Source organism: Brachycentrus maculatus, unplaced genomic scaffold (assembly GCF_059751285.1).
Source record: "Brachycentrus maculatus isolate JH-2025_06_01 unplaced genomic scaffold, ASM5975128v1 h1tg000095l, whole genome shotgun sequence".
Taxonomy (NCBI): domain Eukaryota; kingdom Metazoa; phylum Arthropoda; class Insecta; order Trichoptera; family Brachycentridae; genus Brachycentrus; species Brachycentrus maculatus.
In genome coordinates, this window is record NW_028280849.1 from 538,832 (window position 1) to 549,950 (window position 11,119).

Genomic DNA, 11,119 nt, shown 5'->3' on the forward strand with positions numbered 1-11,119 from the left:
AAAATAAAATATTTTAACAAAAAGATGCGGGGAGAAAAAATGTTCGAGCACTTTGTAGTATGTAAAATTCGGATGAATATTACTAAAGGTTTAATTATTAATAAAGGTATTAATAAAGGTTTTTGCGATAATCATAAGCAAAAATTAAATCAGATTCAAAATTACATTTGAATGAACCCATCGCAAACAAATTCAATACTATAATTTTTTATATGGGTAGGATGGTAAATATTACATGGTGTACAAATCCCTAAACTTCCATAATTTGTTTTAAATAAAGCTTTAAAATATATGATTGTGTGCTATGGCATATAAATAAAATGACTTTTCCGGAATGTGATGCTGCAAATACTGATGTGTATAAATATTAAACTACACTGGTGAACAGAGAAAATACATAATATTTTTAATCTTCAGAAAAAAAATCATAGTAATTTGGTTTAGAAGATTAAGTACTTTGGATTATTTTTGTTGTATGGAAGTTAAAAGAATGTAAATAACATAGTAATTAGCGCACACAAAGCAATTTCTACAAATACGGTAATATTGTTGAATATATCCTGTTTGAATAACTTGCCAAAAATAAAATAAATAAAACACACATCGCTAACTCCTTTCAAGAATGTCATAAATCAAAAATCGCCAATTTTCAGTTCTGCATGTTTTCAGATTGCCCAGAAAATGTACTATATCCCAGCAAAAGAGGCATATTTTTAACTTAATATTTACCCGCTACAGGGCAGAAAATGTTGTTTTTGCATTTTGAAGAAAAGGGATTGCTGATTTTTTTTTAAATTTACTAAATATTTTTCTAATGGAGAAAAAACCTTCAGGTTTTACCTAAAAAGATCTGTTGCACAGTAAAAAGTTCAATAAGTGGCTTGATATATATTTTTAATATATTGTATTATATTTTTAAGCTTTGAAAACGTTCTCCTGAAAAATCGTTTTGATTTTTGAAAAGTGTTTTCATTTATGACGCTCTTGAAAGGAGTGAGCGACATGTTCACTAATTTGGTATTAATTAAGTTTATTTTATATATTGTACAAGCTATTTATATACATATGTACTGTATATAGTTGGTGTTTTATTATTCACAGGTGTTAATCCTTTATAAAATACAAACTTGGTCCTTTGTCAATAATTCTTGCGCTACCGTAGCATTCAATATCACTATAAAAAATGGCATACTGTCCCTCTGTAATGGCTCTGACACCATCTTCTAAATATAAAAGCAGTCCACTATTGGTTTTCATAACAGAACAATTAACAAACGGTTTTGTGTGTTGAAATCTAAAATTACATTTAAAAACACCATTATTTTTTAATGGCTCAGGCTCGCCGTATATCCAATTGGGGTGCTCAGTCATAACAACTTTTGTGTACAGTGATGGATGGTCAGTATCACCAATCTGTAAAATAAGGTCAAGTTAACAATATAAAGTATGTATTAATTTTTAAATTGAAAACAGATGTTTTGAGTATACTAAGTTGTATTTTATTTTAAAAAAAACACATAAAAATTAATATTGTGACAGTTGTTTCGCCTAGTTATGACATTTTCAAACAAATGTTGACATAGCTAGGCGAAATAATTGTCACAATATTAATTTTTATGTGTTTTTTTTAGTAAAATACAACTAAGTAGACTCATCAAATCTGTGTTTGATTTAAAAATTAATACATAAATTAAAATGGAGTTCTACAAATTAAACGCCAAATCAATGAATATTCAAAATTAATTTTATAAATTACTAAATTAAATTTGAAATAATTTAAAATTTATTTAATAACGACTTCACATAAAAGAATGAGCATCACCCGTGAACAAAAATCATGATACTTTGGGATTTCATGTTTTAAATGAATGTCACTAATGAAAAAAGTGCATCAATAAAGGCAATTTATTATATTAAAAAAAAAAACAGGATTAAACAATGGTTGATGAGAAAATACTTACAACATAAATTGAATTATCCATTTTGTTTTTCTTTAAAACAAAGTAAGCTTTAGATAATCCACCTAGGTTACAACGCTGACCCAAAGTCCATTGATGAAATCCATTGTGACGACCTACTATTTTTCCAGTCATAAAATCGATAAAAACCCCAGGTTTAGAAACAACATACTGAAAAAAAATTCAATTAGCAAATTTAACACATTTCAAATGGGTATTTTTTTACGCCTGCGGACTGCTGGCGATGGGATTTGATAATTATGTACAAATAGTTAAGCCATCAATAAATATATTGGTATACATAATTGGATAAGTTCTTTTCTGCATTTCAAATGAAGTTGGCACGGAAGGTAAAAATACCCTTTCTGTCCTTTAGCATCAATTGACCAAATGGGTAGAAATACTTTTCCCATCCGAAGTGTGTTAATATTATAACATAATAAGTATTAGTTGGGATTCCAAAAAGGTTTCTTTTAAACATTCACAGTAGTTCTTTCTTAGTGGCAATTTCATACGATTTACATAAATGATTTACTAAGATTTTATGTATTACTATTTTGTATATAAAGTATTTTGTACCTCTGATATGAAGTTTTTAAACGTTCTGTGTCCTACGAAACATATCCCAGTGCTATCTTTCTTTTTTGCTACATTCAATAAACCATGTTTTTCGGCAAGACTTCTAACGCTGGTTTTATCAAGTGTTGCTAAAGGGAACATAGTTCTGCGAAGTGGTTCCTGTTCTACTTGAGAAAGAAAAAATGTTTGATCTTTAAATTTGTCAAATGGACGAAGCAGTCTCACATCTGGAAAAAGATGGGTACTTAAAATAACAATTAATTCAAATAGTTGAAATGCATACACAAAAAGAGATCTATGGTCTTGCATCTTAAATGACATCCCCATTGCTTGATTGTCACTCTAAAGAGCTTGATTTGAAAACTTTTTATTTAAACAAAAACAAACTAGTAAAACATTTCTTCTCATGTCCCCTATGTGTACTATCATTACATGGTTGTATTAATGCAATGTAGTTTTAGGTATTAATTACACTAGAGATACAGATAGTGGAAACAACTCTTATACAAAGTGCTTATACCCTGGTATCATTTAGGTACTTCATATGTTTTTTTTGGTCATTTATTCTTTACACAATTGTGCCTAGGCAATCTGTTACCATAAATCTGGTATTGTTCAGTGAGCAGATGTCCAAGGTAGTATTTTGCAAAAATAATAAATATAAATTTTCAATATGATTGTTATTGCACAATGTTTTCTTTTAAATTACAACCAAGGGCAGAAAAAAACTCTTTTAAAGTACATTTCTTACAGAGAGCGAATTGAGGAATTGGCGCTCTGACCAATCACAAACATGTGACTGATGTCCTCAATCTTTGAATAAATCGAAAATTTGTAGTCACAACTGTCCTAACTACATCTCAATAAAACCAGGACACTTTTGGAAAAACCAGTACGAATGGTCACCTTAGTTATAACAGAATGCTCGACAAGTAAAACTGATAATTTTATTTTTATACTTTACTCACTTACACCCTCTTTGTAATCTTCCAAATAAGGTCCAAAAGTAGTGTTAGCATAATGACCCGTTGCTATAGCGTCTGCATTCAGTGTGTGGAAACAATATTCATAGAAACATTTAAATTTTACTTTTCTGTTGCACAGAATATCAGGATTGGGCGTAAGGCCGAGTTCATAGTCCTTTACCAAGTTAGTAAAAACCTCATTCCAATACTGTTTCACAAAGTTCACTTGAGTAAGAGGCATATCTAACGTTTTACATACAACTTTGGCGTCTTCGTAATCTTTTTCTGTTGTACATATTCCCATTTCATCGATAGAATCCCAGTTTTTCATGAATACAGCATGGACATCAAAACCTGCAAAATACGAAGAACATATAACGAAGTTTATATTTAGCGGAGGGCTGATCACCTTTCCTTTAGGTGTACATATATATATATATATATATATATATATATATATATATATATATATATATATATATATATATATATATATATATATATATATAAATATATATATATATAAATATATATATATATATATATATATATATATATATATATATATATATATATATATATATATATATATATATATATATATATATATATATATATTAAGTATACATTTTTACGAAAATAATTTAAATAACAAGGAAGAGAAAATAAAAGAAACCTTTAGATTTTAGTAAAAATGCTGCAACAGCACTATCAACACCTCCAGACATACCCACTATAACTTTCCTGAAGTTAATCATTTTATTAAATTATTTATTTATTTCGTAAAATATTAATACTTGTGGACGATATTCAATATTCAAATCAAAAGCAACTCGTCTTTGAGGTTATTAACCACGATAAACTGACATTGACAGTACAGATTAATGTTGCTATAATAAATAAATAAAAATATTTTATGTGATGGTTATATATAGTTAGGGCTTTACAGGGGTTTAACCATTTGCACTCGAATGGCGACAATATATCGACATGGTAAATTCCCCAGTAAATCGGTTGTCGACTATATGTCGCCACTATGTACCGTTATGTTGTTGAATAATAAAAGATCGGGATACGTACTAACGCAGGTACACTTCTGTCCCGCCAGTTGATCAAGGTCTTTGCTAGCATTGAGTCATTTAAAGTTTGTGAAAACTTTAGTAGATCAGTTGGTAGGGGACTTTCGGAAGATTTCGAGTAGGCCGTCTACTCCTTAAACTGAGGTCGGCCTGGATGGCAAACTACATGTTTTGCGTATAGGATCAAAAAGAGACTGAATTGTTTGCTCACGGAGGGACAAAAATTGGCAAAGGCATAAGACTTATGAATATTATGATACTTGTCCTGGGTGATCGTTTTGTTAGATACCATACTTTGAAACACTTTAAAATTATAAAATAGTGACTAATTGCCTTTATTTTTCTAAAATAAACCATTTAAAACACGTTTCTATCAGTTTTATTGTCAATTTGCCTAATACCTATTTCCCGTTTTTTTTTTCTAAAAATAACTATTTTAGTGCAAATTTACAAAAAAAATACACTCGAGTTACTGCTATGTCATATAAAAAAAGTTTCAAGTGCAAACGGTTAAAATAATTGTTCTTCCCACCTAAGCACTTCAAGCAACCTCTTTGTAAATTGAACCGCATCGATAAGTTACATTTCTCCGGAAGCAATGCATAGGCGATATAAATAAAAGTATAGAAAAAAATAGAGGCTTAAATTTTTATTTTATTGATAAATATTTTTTCCATTAAATTTTGATTCATGAAATTTTTTATTAATTGAATAAGCATTAAAAATAATAACACTAGGGCTGAAAGTAAAAATTATTAAAGTACCTACCTACCTGACTGCCTTCGTTCCGTTTTGTCTTTGCTAAACTTTAATCTTTGTACTCTATACTAATTATTTTCCGTGTTTAAGCTGTTTCAGTTAATCTGTGGCTGTTTCTCCTGTCATCCGTTGTTTTCATCGGTTTTCGGTTTTCTTCTTCATAGTACATTATGCGCTTTCTGATTATTCTTTAGTATATACATTAGAATACTCAACATTGATTCCGTTTTCTCGCAATATATTCCATTTTTGAAATTCTTGGATTCTATATTTTTCCTGAAGAATAATATTATTGTGGTGAATTTTATAAATCTTGTATCTTAGTGAAGTAATTGATTCGGGATGGAGAAAGCGGATTCAAACCAAAATGCGCGAAGAAAAATTTTAAACGTAGCTGTTTCGGCCATTCTTTTGGAAGTCGGTTTCGATTCCGTGGATAAACAGGTTTTGGAGACCATGTCTGAAATGCTTCAAGCATGTAAGTTCACTAATTTAAAAAAAGTTTTGTAGTCAATAAGGTGATTTGAAATATTTGAGGAAAATGAGAAATTCTGAGGAATTGGTAGAAAGTGGTTTGATAATTCTGCACGGTGAATGTTGCTTTTGTGCTGAAAAATTAATGCCTGCGTTATGTAGAGACTTTTTTGTGTTTTAAATAACATTTGCAAATTGTCATATTTTAGTTCTTGTGGAAGCTGGAAACTCAACAAAGAGCTATTATGAAGTAGCCGGTCGTTCTGAGCCTGTCATAGGGGATGTTATAATGGCACTTATCAGTATGGGTAAATATGTTTTATTTTTATTTGAATTGCCAAAATAAAAACCAAATGCCACTGGTGGTCCAGCCGCAAAGTCTAGTAATATATTTGCAATAATTCTCAATTTCAACACTTTGATATTTAGTGGAAAAGATTATTTTTTTCTGTTTATTTACGTTACAGAGTCTGATGAGATAATCTTAAAATAGCGAATTAGCTTTTTTCAATAACACTTTGTTGAAAGGCAATTTCACATGTTGGTAATAGTACCTTGAAATAGTTGTTTATAACTGGGAAGTAGTTTAGTGTAGTTTAAAAATAAAAATAAAATTCACACTGACATAAATATAATTAACCACTTAAAAGTCAATTTTTGGCGAGAAAATTAGCTGGTGCAAGAGATCGTCACCAACAAGTTGAAATAAGACTGCCCCAGCACCTCTAGGGCTAGTCAATAAAAACAAATACATAAATATATTTCCATCAGATAAATCAATACCAGAAGTCGGAATATGATTTTACCAGCAGCACTCTGGCTCATCATTTCAATGCAAACTCCTTGCCCTAAACTGGGAACTGGTTAAAGGACAAAAAGGTTCTACTGTCTGCATAATTTTTTTTTAAAAATATTACTTTATTTTGATTGATTAAAATAACCACTTTGCGTTTCTACAGAATTCGTAAAACCTTGTCATTCAGAAGCTTAACTATAGGTTACAGTAAATATTAACCACTTGTGAGAAATAAAAATAATCTGGCACAGATTTAATGAAAAGATCAAATAAATGGTTTAATAATTTGAAAATAATAATTATAATAAGTTTAATAATATTTTTGAACAAGTATTTGGACACACTCAAAATGTTGTAAATAAATTATCTGGTCAAATTATAAGCTTAAATAATAAAAATGAAAATGATATTTTCTGGCGTTTCTTATGTGTGTGATTATAATCCAGGATTCGGTCCTCACATACTAATGGAAGAGTTTCTGCTCAATAAATAGCTTCTTTTCATCTCACCAATAGATGTCTCTTGTGAAGTTCTAGTGATTCATGAATAATGTTTCAAAGATTGGTTCATATATATAGAACTTCAAAGAATTTGAGTAGCGTGGTTGTCAATAATGGGTAGAATTGGTGAATGTTATACGTGTGTAAAGTGATCAGTTAACCTGTTAACCGGGTGGAACGCATAAATACGTCAAACGTAAACAATATCGGGTAGCACATATGAATACGTCCTTGAAATATATGTTTATTATGTTATATAATATATATGGATGTATATTTTTCGAACAACAAAGGTATTAATTAGTCATCCCTACATGTCTCGACATAAATTTAAGACACGGAGTGAATCAGTATTCGCACCCGTTACAAGTTGCGTAATTTGACAGTGGACTGCCCGGTTAACAGGTTTAACCAGCCTATGACTGTCGTCAGCCCCGTAAATGCCTAGACTTCCATATTCTTCTTCGTCTTTGATGAAATGTCAAAAAAATAAATGGTTTAACATTGATTTGATTCCATGGCTAGTTTGAATCCCGGATTTGTGTTGTTCAGGCTTTCGTCTGGAAGGTTTGGAGAGCTATGCCGCGCGTCCCAATCGGCACGTGATAGGGGCTCCGACAGCTGCCATAGCCCCCCGCACACCCGCCATGCTGTCGGCAGGCCAGCGGGCGCGCGCCCCTGCACACATACCACCACACCTCCCCCCTCTGCCTGACCCCCACGCTTACGTCCGGACTCCGGTAATTATTTTATAAATACATTCACACCAGTGGCGGTCGGTGACTTTTTGTAGAAGGGATGCTGGACATCAAATGCTTATACTCGTACTACGTACTAGATATCAAATATGCACATCTAGACGTCATCTCCATAAATCCAAAACTCGATAATTACAGATACAAAATATCATCAATTCATTTTTGTTCATTTTTATTTATTTAAATTATTAAGTTAATCGTAGGTTATTAATATTTAAAAACCGTTTAACTTCAGTCTTCAAGCTCAAAAGTAAACTGTCAAAGCAACGCGCACTAAGAACAATCCAATAGAGTATGTGATTCTGTTCATTATACACATTAGTATTTAAGACGTTTTTTGTACATTGGATGCTGTCATTAATATCGTATGCAGTTGATATGGATGTTGGCTTGCGGGTCTCAGTACGCATGCGCGGAAAGAACTCAGGTTCTGACATTTTGCACGCGGTTTACAAATCGCATCCAGTATTGCTTGTTTACGTGCTTTTTACGCGTTTCACAGTATTTGAGAATGTATGTGTATTTAGACTCGCCCGCGATCTTCGTATTGTGTCGCTCGTTGCGCGTACGCTGAGACGGGACGATATATGCACATTCTTTTATAATAATAATATTTGTATGATTTTGTACAGCGCTGTTTTTGTAAAAAAATAACATAATATGGTCGCTGTAGAAATATTAAAATATTTATATTGCTGTTTAAGGATAGAAGTTTAAATCTTTTAATGCAAAGGATGCGGAGCATCCACAGCATGTATGGACGGACCGCGCTTGATTCACACTTATGCTTGTTGGCAGCGGCGTGCATTCTATATAGGCAGCAAAGCAGTGCCTACAATGGATTGCTCGTGTTTCATATGGAAACACAACCAGTGCCTACAGTAGGCATAGTAACTATGCATTATCCTTACCCAACCCCACTGCCTACCCTGATTTAGAACTCTGTGCACGCCGCTGCTTCTTGGCCACACATCTTAGCCCGAGAAGCTTGAGAGGAAGGCTTAACAATTTGTCTCCTCATCTTTTCCCCGCTCCAGACTCAGCCCACTTGACGCCCCGAGATGGATTAATGACATTTTGTTTTATTTTGAAATATGTATTATCTATCATGAGCATCGTCATCCTAATATTATCTTAGTCTTTATAAGCGTCCTTGAGGTAGTATTTAAAAAAAAATGGCGCTACATAAATTAAATTATCCAAATTATTATAACTATGCTCTGAAACCTTTTGTATGGATCATGGTATATCATATTATTTTTGTGTCAAAATATTTCAAAATCACCTACATAACGGAAATGTATTTTTTTCAAAATGTATTTTGTTCATGTATATTTTTCTCCTACATATCTGTATCAATGTTGCAATTTGTTATAAAAAAAAGTGTTTTAATAAAATAAATAATATCCACAGACACACAAACAGCCCGTGACGGAGTATGAGGCTATAAGAGAAAAGGCAGCAAACCAGAAGAGGGATATTGAGAGGGCATTGACAAGATTTTTAGCAAAAACTGGTGAAACTCATAGCTTGTTCAATTCTGATGATAATCAAATGTTTCCACGTGAGTAAAACTATTGTTTTGTAACAAGCTAGCTATTCTTATAGTCCTCGGTTGATGTTTAACGTATGATATAAAGTGATTAAGTGGACTTTTTCTCCTGTGTCTATCACTCACCCCTAGCAGTACTCCACCTAGCAGTCAATAACAAGCATATAAGCAGTGCCTATTTATATATGCGTTCATTTAGGTTATTTTAAATAAGATACTTCTAATAATAAAAGTAGCTAGTTTTATTTTATAATGTATTTTGTATGATTTCAGTGATTGCGTGTAAACCAACCTTTCCAGCATATTTACCATGCCTTCTTCCAACGGACCAAGTATTTGACTTTGAGGAATTAGAATATCACTTTCAAGTGGCCAACAGAACTGAAGATTTACCAGCGACAGAGAAGAAAGGTATTTTAACATCTTTAAAATTGTATACATGACATGTACCAGGATAAAATAAAAAAATAAACCTTTCTTCTACTACCTTGCAAATAAAATTGCACAATTCTCTTACATGAATACATACATAAGTACTTGGAACTCATGTATTGTAGTTTGCATTTTTATTTATACTTTATTAAAATTATTTTTAGAACCTATGTCTGATGGTGAAGGTGACGTTGGTGATGTGGACGGAGAAGGAAGCCAGGAACAACCCGGAGGGCTGAGCCCAGTACAAATTGATAACCCTTACTTGAAACATAGCCAAAAATCTTCCTGATCATCGCCTGAATAATCGCCATTAGATTGACACGGTATTAACTTGATCATCAATTACACGAAGGAAGGGTGATCAATCCTGTGCTTCAAATTGAAATGAATAATACCAATAGTGATACAATTTTGGTATCAGACTAGTATTTGACATGGTTGCGCTTTAAGGCAATTTTTAACGACCTAAATGGCTGTGAGGGATAGAAAATGTTAAGAAAGATATTGCTACTGCCTAATTCTGATAAAGAAATAAATTGCCAAATTGTAGTAGCTTGAAAAGCTTTGAATGAAATGAGGCAACTACATATTAAATAATGACAACCTGAATCTTAAATGCGAGATTCAACTGGCCAAATTCTACAAATGGATTTTTTCATGGTGTCTTGAGATTTCCAAATTTTATTTTTAAACATTCGAAATTTGGGTATTCGGAAGATGCTTTGAACTTCAAGGATGGCAATGATAAATAATCCTGAAGATCTAATAGCTTGCTCTATTAGGTAATTATTCAAATTGAAAGAGTCCAAGAGCTGTTTTGATAGCGCGGATAAGCAGATATTTCTTACCGTCCATCATGTTACATTAAGAGTCCACCATATTGATAAATATATTTATTTTGTAAACACTAAGTTGTTTTATTTATAATTTTGTCCTTAAATTACATAACACATTGTAAAGAAGGGATGGGGCATTTAAAAAAAAAAAAACAATGACCCCTTTGTAAGTCACACTTCAGACTACAAAATCGCGCTGTTAAAATCATATACAATACACACCACCGTCAAAACATTCAGAAAATACACGATCGCTGGAAAATCGACACAATTAAACAATGCTTTTTGAAATTTTCACTCAACGCGCAAAAAGCAAACACAAATAAACACCAAAGAAATCCTCTCATTCGCGACCTCGGTTCGTATGGAACGGATGCTTCGTTAATGCCCTATAGGTACAAATACAGACTTCCACTACATTATCATAT

General features: G+C 32.0%; 2 protein-coding genes across 5 annotated transcripts; one reads left to right on the forward strand and one right to left on the reverse strand.

Annotated features, from left to right (window-relative positions):
* Positions 1-87: 87 nt before the first annotated feature.
* On the reverse strand, positions 88-4,452 carry LOC148310456 (mitochondrial tRNA-specific 2-thiouridylase 1). Of its 4 annotated transcripts, none has more exons than XM_088258400.1 (5): positions 4,233-4,372; positions 3,506-3,856; positions 2,538-2,764; positions 1,962-2,129; positions 88-1,413 (listed from the first exon to the last, which is right to left on the reverse strand). In XM_088258400.1, exons 1-5 carry the CDS (start codon positions 4,258-4,260, stop codon positions 1,105-1,107), a joined length of 1,083 nt encoding a protein of 360 aa, XP_088114526.1. In that variant the 5' UTR covers positions 4,261-4,372; the 3' UTR covers positions 88-1,104. The 4 variants fall into 4 exon arrangements, with proteins under 4 accessions (XP_088114526.1, XP_088114527.1, XP_088114525.1 ...); XM_088258401.1 differs by having other exon boundaries at positions 995-1,413; positions 2,538-2,701; positions 4,179-4,435; XM_088258399.1 differs by having other exon boundaries at positions 996-1,413; positions 4,179-4,388.
* Positions 4,453-5,437: 985 nt separating this feature from the next.
* Positions 5,438-10,762, forward strand: Taf8 (TBP-associated factor 8). Its single transcript, XM_088258403.1, has 6 exons — positions 5,438-5,818; positions 6,024-6,122; positions 7,663-7,850; positions 9,282-9,432; positions 9,694-9,831; positions 10,017-10,762. The coding sequence occupies exons 1-6, from the start codon at positions 5,683-5,685 to the stop codon at positions 10,142-10,144; spliced, it is 840 nt and encodes a 279-aa protein (XP_088114529.1). The 5' UTR covers positions 5,438-5,682; the 3' UTR covers positions 10,145-10,762.
* Positions 10,763-11,119: the final 357 nt, after the last annotated feature.

Bases quoted from the DNA above. Each gene is read 5' to 3' on its own strand.
- LOC148310456 (XM_088258399.1), bottom strand. From the start codon at position 4,260: ATGATTAACTTCAGGAAAGTTATAGTGGGTATGTCTGGAGGTGTTGAT. The intron at 2,765-3,505 runs GTGAGTAAAGTA...ATCTTTTTCCAG, and splicing joins AGATTACAAAGAGGGTGTAA to ATGTGAGACTGCTTCGTCCA. The intron at 2,130-2,537 runs GTACAAAATACT...ATTTTTTTTCAG, and splicing joins TTAAAAACTTCATATCAGAG to TATGTTGTTTCTAAACCTGG.
- Taf8 (XM_088258403.1), top strand. From the start codon at position 5,683: ATGGAGAAAGCGGATTCAAACCAAAATGCGCGAAGAAAAATTTTAAAC. The intron at 5,819-6,023 runs GTAAGTTCACTA...GTCATATTTTAG, and splicing joins GTCTGAAATGCTTCAAGCAT to TTCTTGTGGAAGCTGGAAAC. The intron at 6,123-7,662 runs GTAAATATGTTT...TGTGTTGTTCAG, and splicing joins AATGGCACTTATCAGTATGG to GCTTTCGTCTGGAAGGTTTG.